Source organism: Rutidosis leptorrhynchoides, chromosome 5, assembly GCF_046630445.1.
Source record: "Rutidosis leptorrhynchoides isolate AG116_Rl617_1_P2 chromosome 5, CSIRO_AGI_Rlap_v1, whole genome shotgun sequence".
Taxonomy (NCBI): domain Eukaryota; kingdom Viridiplantae; phylum Streptophyta; class Magnoliopsida; order Asterales; family Asteraceae; genus Rutidosis; species Rutidosis leptorrhynchoides.
This window is the reverse complement of record NC_092337.1, coordinates 419,063,688-419,071,982: the sequence shown is the minus strand read 5'-3', so window position 1 is coordinate 419,071,982 and position 8,295 is coordinate 419,063,688. Positions and strand designations below refer to the sequence as shown.

General features: G+C 33.9%; 1 protein-coding gene across 1 annotated transcript; it reads left to right on the top strand.

The window, feature by feature from the left end:
• Window positions 1–1,734: 1,734 nt before the first annotated feature.
• On the top strand, window positions 1,735–4,499 carry LOC139849992 (uncharacterized). The gene is made up of 5 exons (XM_071839594.1): window positions 1,735–1,978; window positions 2,078–2,517; window positions 3,735–3,798; window positions 4,160–4,258; window positions 4,405–4,499. Exons 1-5 carry the CDS (start codon window positions 1,735–1,737, stop codon window positions 4,497–4,499), a joined length of 942 nt encoding a protein of 313 aa, XP_071695695.1.
• The last annotated feature ends 3,796 nt before the right edge of the window (window positions 4,500–8,295 follow it).

The following is an 8,295-nucleotide window of genomic DNA, read 5'->3' as shown; positions in this document are numbered from 1 at the left end:
AAGCGACATTCGGGACACCGAGAGCTCTCAGGAATGATAATGGTGGGTTAAATGACTAAGTATACCCTGCATCACACGTGACATGTCTTCATGGATTTTCTTTAACGGCCATTATTGATAGATACTACCGACAAAACTATGCAAAACACGACGATCAATCTCGTACAAAAATACTAAGAACTACACAAGTAATATGAAAGTAAACTATAGGGACCTACCGCTTAATTTATTCTAGAGAAAGGACCCTCATTTTATGATAATACTTTGATACTTATGTGGGATTGGATTTTGTTGTTGTTTGTTTGTTTTGATGCTTTGCAAAAAATGGTTAAGACGGTCGTCGTAACGGACGTCGCAACGAATTTACTAGTGTACCGTCGCAAGGGATCAAAACGGGTAAAAAGGGGATAACGATTAAAAAACAGTCAACCAATGGTAAAAAAAACAGTCAACAACGGTGAAAACGGCCAACATAGGGAAAAACGGTCGAGATGAGGTCGAAGCGAAAGTTGATCAACGTTGACTTTTTATATGTATTTCAAACATAAATATTTCAAATTAAATGCAATGTTGGTCAAACGCAATATATTTACCTTTAAATTGAAATATTAATCTTTGAAATATTTATATAAAAAATCAACGTTGGTCAACATTCGTCTTGATCTCGTCTCGATCCCATCTTGACTATTCTTCAAGGTCACTAACATCTCGATCCGTCTCGCATATTTTCCAACCTTGCTCTGATGATGTTATTTTATTTTATTTTTTATTTTGTTTCGCTGTGATGACGTTAATAAACCCCTAAAGGAAGAAAGAGTGGTGTGGTAAACGTAAAAGGGTTATTCATATTTGGGGACCGGGCTGGTTTGGTGACGTATCAGTTGATGATGGTTAATAGGCTATTATGTTCTATAGAGTTTATAAATAATGGAGTACCCAATCTGCACGATTGGCTTAGTACTTTTCAACGTGCTACACCTACCTACCCACCTTTTTTCTTTTGGCATTAGAAAGTAGTTGTATAATACAGAGTATAATATTGGTGATACCATCCATTATGGTACGTACGCACTAGCATATCATCTTTTATACGGGAAATGATGTATACGGCACATCTTTTGTTGATACACTATACCTCGGTTTACCCATTGGTGCGAAGATGAAAAAATTGAACGATTGAAACGCGTTTATTGAAAAATTTAATAGTAAGACCATCTTTATCCCTGAAGAGGCGTGTTGGCGTGTTGCTGGGTGGGGGTGGGGTGCTTGATGAGCGTGCTGCTAGACTGCTGTGTAATGAGGTAGAGTGTTAAGTAGCGTGTTGGGTGATGTGTAAAAATCTGATTGGAAGTTGGATGAAATAGTGGATAAAAAATAATAAATAAATAAAAACTGACCAATTAAAAACAAGCAAAAATGGAACACGCTATTTTCCTTCCCGTGTACTTGGCACGCATGCCGCTAGCACACACCCCAACACGCCTCATTATCCATGTGTTGGAGGCGTGTTGGAGCACACACACCTCAACACGGTAGCGTTAATGAAGGTCTAAGCTTTCGAGTTGAATAACGCGATCGATGTCGTTCGGAGGAAGATTAGTCCTTATTAAATCAGTTCTTACTAGCCTACCATTGTGCTACTTCTAGCTCTTCCGTGCCCCTTCTTGTGTGTTAAAATTGCTTGAGAGTTTGAGGCGCAAATTCTTTTGGAGTGGGGCGGGTTTGGGTTCCAAAATGTCTTGGGTCAAATGGGATTATGTCATTAATTCTTTCGGGGTTGGGGGGATAAATATTGGTTCGTTAAGAAGTAAAAATCTTGCTTTATTGGGAAAGTGGTGGTGGAAGTTTAAAACCGAAACCGACGCTTTTTTGGTCAAAATTATTCGTAGCATTCATGGTGTTAATGGTGGTCTTGTGTTGGGGAATGAGTCTTCTCATTCTTCAACTCAAGGCGTTTGGCATAATACTATTATCACAGGCAAAGCTATCGAAGACCTACAGATTCATTTCAATAACTCCTTCATCAAGACGATTTAAGACGATGGTTCTACATACTTTTGGCTTGAGCAATGGATAGGTGAAAACAAGTTATGCGTTCTGTTTCCGAGACTCTTTAGACTTGAGCAATCAAGTAATGTCACGGTAAAGGAACGAATGTCAGAAGATGGTGCAGTTTGGCAATGGAGGCGCACACCAACAGGCCGCGCAGCAGGTGATCTTGTCGAGTTGAACAATCTGTTATCATCATTCAGGTTTGATCGCAGCCTCAAAGACTCATGGAAGTGGTCCATGTCATCAGATGGTATGTTTAAGGTGAAGATACTTGCTTCTGTAATTGATCAGCATATTCTTCCTTCTAGTTCTTCGCAACATAGCACTCTTCGCAATAATCTCGTCCCTAAAAAGGTCGAGATCTTCGTGTGGCGAGTTTTGTTGAGGAGATTACCCGTAAGAACTGAATTAGATAAAAGAGGGATAGATCTCCATAGTGTTCTTTGCCCGGCATGTGACGATGTCGTGAGATTCGTTGATCACTCAATTATTTTTTGTAACCAAGCTTTAGAGATTTGGGGCTGAGTTTTTAAATGGTGGGATAAAGGGAGCTTCTCTACTTTCAATGTTCGTGAATTGTTCGAATGTAATGGTTCGAGTTCAATGTCGAGTTTTGGAAAGAAAGTGTGGCAAGTTTTGTTATGGATAAGTGCATACCTCATTTGAAAGAACCGTAAGAATAGGGTATTTCAAGGCAAATGTTGGAATAGTCCGGTAGCTCTCAACGAGATTCAAATCATTTCTTTTGAATGGATTTCCAATAGATCGAGAGGGAAAAAGTTCGAGTGGCATACATGATTACACAATTCGAGTTCTTATCTCAGTTCTGGTTAAGAAAAGATGCAACCTTTGCATCTCCTTGTTCTTGTATAGTGTATTACAATTTCGTGTTAGTTAGCGATGTATAGTAGTCGTGTTCTCTTTTGTTTCGTGTCCTTTCATTGGCCCTGTATTAATCTTGCGTATCTCTTAGTTTGGTAATATTTTCTTGCTTTTCAAAAAAATAAAAAAAATCGCTTTACTTTAAAAGAAATACCAGTAAATACTGCGTACTAAATCATAAGTTTGTAGCTGTATTTGAAAGTTAAAGCTGAAAGTTTATATATAGGATTAGGTTCATAGGAAGCGTTTTTTGTCTATTGTGTGACGTACACCCTTTTATAAAAAGTTAAAGCTGAAAGTTTATATATAAGATTACATCCATAGTAAGTGGTTTATGTTCATTGTGTGACGTAGAGCCTTCTACAACACCCGCAACGCCTTTTATAGAGCATTGTGGGACAACAATTTTAGGGCGTGAAGCATGTGAGCAAAGGCACCACAAAGAATTTTTTTTAATTTTGATTGGATCATTATTTTATAAGTTAAATTAATAAAAAAAATTCACACAATTAGTTAAAATTTTACCACATCACTCACAATCTTTCACAACCTTACCAGATTTACAATGGATCGGATATGGATTAAAATATCCTCCTCGTTGTCAGATTTCTTATTTTGCTCATTTGTCGTCTTTAGGTTCTTTTTTTGCTTTCCTTCGTGGTTTAGTGATCGCCGAAATATCCTCTTCGTTGCTCGATTTCTTATTTTGGTTCGTCCTTCTTTGCTTCGAAGCAAGGCGATGGGTTCCTTCATGAAATTTGGCTCTTGCGGGTAGTGTGGATTCGGAACTTTTTTGATAGGATCTCCTATTTGGTGGCGTGTTTGAGGTGGTGGTTGCAGGTTGCTCGTTTCTTCCTGCTGGTGGTATTTGTGTCTCGCTCCCGATGTTTCTTTACTGAAATCGCACACTTATCTTGATGTGTGTGACCTTATCTCGTGTAGTTTAATTGTTTTGTTGTGTTTCTGTTTGGTTACCGGATTTCCTTTCCAGTGGTTTATTATGACTGGTTTCCGGTAGGATGCTCGCGTTTTTTTTCTTTTGTAGGGATGACTGTCAGCGTTCTCCTAACCGTCATAGCTGTTTTTTTCTCTGTATAGTTAGTGAAACGACCGTCAAATCGGCTTCTGACTGGTTCCCGGTAGGATGCTCGCGTTTTTTTTTTCTTTTGTAGGGATGACTGTCAGCGTTCTCCTAACCGTCATAGCTGTTTTTTTCTCTGTATAGTTAGTGAAACGACCGTCAAATCGGCCCCTAGAGATGCACAAGCCACAAAGGCTGAAACTCTTCCTGCCAAAACCAAGGGACCCACTTCTCATCCTAGGAGTTAGCAATTTCTCTGTATAGTTAGTGAAACGACCGTCAAATCGGCTTCTGACTGGTTCCCGGTAGGATGCTCGCGTTTTTTTTCTTTTGTAGGGATGACTGTCAGCGTTCTCCTAACCGTCATAGCTGTTTTTTTCTCTGTATAGTTAGTGAAACGACCGTCAAATTGGCCCTTAGAGATGCACAAGCCAGACAATCAACTAAAATCATGGTGGAAGATATTAGTTATCCACAACTTTAAGCTAGCTTATAAGGACTGGTGCTTACGACCACAATATTGTGCGATTTGCATGTGGGTGCACAACTTTTTCTTGGACACCACACGAGGACTTTTCAAGAGGACACATATCGTAGTACTACTCCAACTCGAGCACGCTTAACTGCAGAGTTCTCAAGAGATCTGTTGTGCTTATAGCCTCAAAATGTGTGGTGTCTGGTAATAAAGAGATATACCTTATAAGGGACTCAAACTTTCTTACACAATCCGATGTGGAACGGAGTGTTACACATAGCCCGTCATATGAAAACCTCTACTTTTCTCAAAATGAAGAAGTTTCTTAGTGCTCCGGTTGTCCTCTTCCATCGATTAGGGTTTTTTTTTCCTCTAGAGTTTGCGTGAGTTTCTTTGTTGTGAATTGACCATTTGAAGATATGGTCCAACATCAAGCATCTTTGCCCCTTGAATGATTGACATACATGTTTCATATTATTTTCTTAAATCTAGTAATTGACGTTCCAATCTAACAAATAAAATGGCATATATCTAAGTAAAAAAAAACCTCACCCAATTTGAATAACTCAAACGATAAAAATATCGTCAGTTTGTGTTTCACAATTTTCTCTCAAAGCTCTCTTTTACATATTTATTGAATTATAAGTTGCATTAGACTATAACTCATGCCATTCTTGTTAACCGTGAACATGTTAACAAACATGCTTCATAATTTGGTTGGATTGGTTAAATACTTAAAGGTACAGGGTCGTTTTACTAATTTAGAAGACTTTGTTCGAAATATAAAATGACCCTCATGCAAATTAACTTTTCAATACATATATAAATAAATATTACTGAAAGTAATTAACAAACAATAATTTTTCAAAGAAACCACATCAAAGTGTTTATACTTAAACTATGTTTAAATAAAACGACACTCGTTGCATTTTTTAAAGCACACTTGTTGAAACCTTTTCTAGTCAATGATCCCCAATATATAGTTATTACTCCATCAACATCAATCATTTACGACTCTAGATGTAAGTCTTCGGATGCAACAATAGAAAGTATCAAACGGATAGTAGTCATTTTAACTACTGGTGAAGATATCTCTTTGTAGTCAACCCCTTCCTTTTGTTGAAAGCCTTTGACTACCAAACGAGCCTTGTACCTTTTCTTGCCATCCAACTCACTCTTGATTCGATACACCCATTTACTTTGCAACGCCCTTTTATCATGAGGTAATTTCACTAGTGACCAAGTTTTATTCTTCTCAAGTGACCCCATCTCTTATTTCATGGCAAGCTCCCATTGTATAGATTCTTTTGTCTTCCTTGCCTCAAAGTAACTTTCGGGTTCACCATTCTCGGTATAGAGCAAGTAGTTTGCTGATGGAGAATACCTAGGATTAGGTTTGGGCACTCTAGTCGAGCGTCTTGGTGTAGGATCAACCGAAATGGTTGGACCGGTTTCATTCGTGTCCTCCTCATCACTAGAACTCGCACTATGTTCGGAATCATCACCGCTTTCCGAATCATTTCCATCATTAGCATTTTCCGACGCCTCACCGTTAATTGGCAATTCATTGTTACCCGTACTCCCACTAGAACCTGCAAGATCATCAATAGAAACATCGTCAAAAGTAACATGACCCGGTTTAGGACTCCCCGTTTCCGGTTTGCCATAGACCGAATCTTCATCAAAAGTAACATCGCGAGAACGAATTACTTTTCTAGCCTCGTTATCCCAACAACGATTACCCATTTCATTCGACCCGTAGCTTATGAAAATACACTTCTTTGACTTAGCTTCAAGCTTGTCTCTATCTGCATCTTTGGTCTTCACATAAGCATTACACCCAAAGATCCTAAGGTGATTATAACTCACCTTCTTACCTTGCCATTCTTCTTCGGGAATTCGGAAACCCAACGGTGTTGAGGGTCCCCTATTTATCAAATAAGCCGTCGTGTTAACCGCATCTGCCCAAAATATCTTAGGCAAACCGGCATGTAGTCTCATACTCTTAGCCCTTTCATTTATATAACAACCCTCACATTTTCATACTTGAATTGACTAATTTGCCCCTAGGGTTGTTATCCATACTTAATATACGATTAAATTCGATGTTGATTAAATATTTATTTTTTTTGTCGACACATTTTGTTAACTAAAGTTTATACTAATTATATAAAATAACTTTAGTTAATATTAATATTAATGTGTATTATATATAAAACTATATGTAACATAATTATTAATTAAATGATAAGTTATTTTAATCATTATTTATATTTTTAGCTTATAAAAAAAAGGAAATAAGATTTTTTTTTATAAATTAAATAATGAGCCCATGAATTTTGAATAAATATTTTCAAAAACAAAAACTTATTAAAAACATTTTTAACATGTTTTTATTTATTTGTTAAAATTGGCACCTTTATTTTATTATATTTTTTTATTTTCAGCAACCATTTTTACCTATAAATACCAACCTAAAACTCATATATTTTTTCACACAACCCCTAAATATTTCTCTCCAAATTTTGAAGAAATTTGAGATACTTTCTTTTCCTTCTTTTTATTTCATTTTTTTTTCTTTCGATTTACATAAAATAATATGTAAATCAGATTAAATAGTTATAAATCATTAAAATTAGTAAAAATAATTTTTACAGATTCTATTAATCACATATAAGTTATTAAATTCGAAATATTAATTTATATGTTGTGCTATATTTTTTTTTCGGTTAGTATATATATACTATAAATTAATAAAAATTAGTATATGTACTTAAAAACTATAAAAAATATTTTCATAACTTTAAATTAACATAAAAAGAATATTAGAATTGAAATCAAAATTTATTTACTATTATATATATATATATATATATATATATATTCTATATTTTAATCAAAACCGCTATAAATATATAGATAAAATAGATATAAATGATATAAAATATTAAGATCAGTAAGAATTGTATAAAAATTAGTTGGAACTGTTAAGGAACATGTAAAATGATTTTTAGAATTTTTGGAATATTATTTATATTTAATTACGAATTACTTATTAATTAAACACAAAAACTATGAAAAATTCGTAATAAAATATTAAATAGTAATAAAAATAATTATAATTTTTTTTTGAGATTACTATACTTTTATAAACAAGCGAAAATTATAAAAATTAAATAAATGGGTCGATTAGTATTTAAATATAATTTACTTTTGCATTATTCTAAACCGAGAGAAATAATAAAGAAAATACAAAATAAATACAAATGTGTATTAAATCTATTTTTATAAAAATTTTATATGATTATTAGCATCACTTGATATTGTAAAAAAATATAAAAATTAATTTTAAATTGTTTTTCCAATTTTTTTAATTATAGGCCGATTAGAATGGTTAAATAATTAGAAAACATTAAATAAATAATATTTTGATATAAAATTTGATTTAATAATTTTTATAACATTTTTACAGAATTTAGAACCTTTAAAAAATATAAAATTATTTATTTAGGTCTATTTGATATTTATTACCTAATTAATTTTGATTTAATCTAAACCGAGAACATATGCAAAGAAAAATAGAAATAAATATAAAAACTTGGAAAAATTATTTTTGTAAATGTTTCTACTGATTCATATGCCTAACTAGAGTTATAAAAATTATGAACATAATTTTTAGGTGACTAATGGAATTAATCAACAAATTAAATCGTATATGTATATAATTCGGCTAAACTAATTAAATACATATAAATACATTAATATTATATTGTTACTATTATTATAAAACATCAAAAGAATACTT

Bases quoted from the DNA above. Each gene is read 5' to 3' on its own strand.
- LOC139849992 (XM_071839594.1), top strand. From the start codon at position 1,735: ATGTCTTGGGTCAAATGGGATTATGTCATTAATTCTTTCGGGGTTGGG. The intron at 3,799-4,159 runs GTATTTGTGTCT...TTCTCTGTATAG, and splicing joins CTCGTTTCTTCCTGCTGGTG to TTAGTGAAACGACCGTCAAA. The intron at 4,259-4,404 runs GTTAGCAATTTC...TTCTCTGTATAG, and splicing joins ACCCACTTCTCATCCTAGGA to TTAGTGAAACGACCGTCAAA.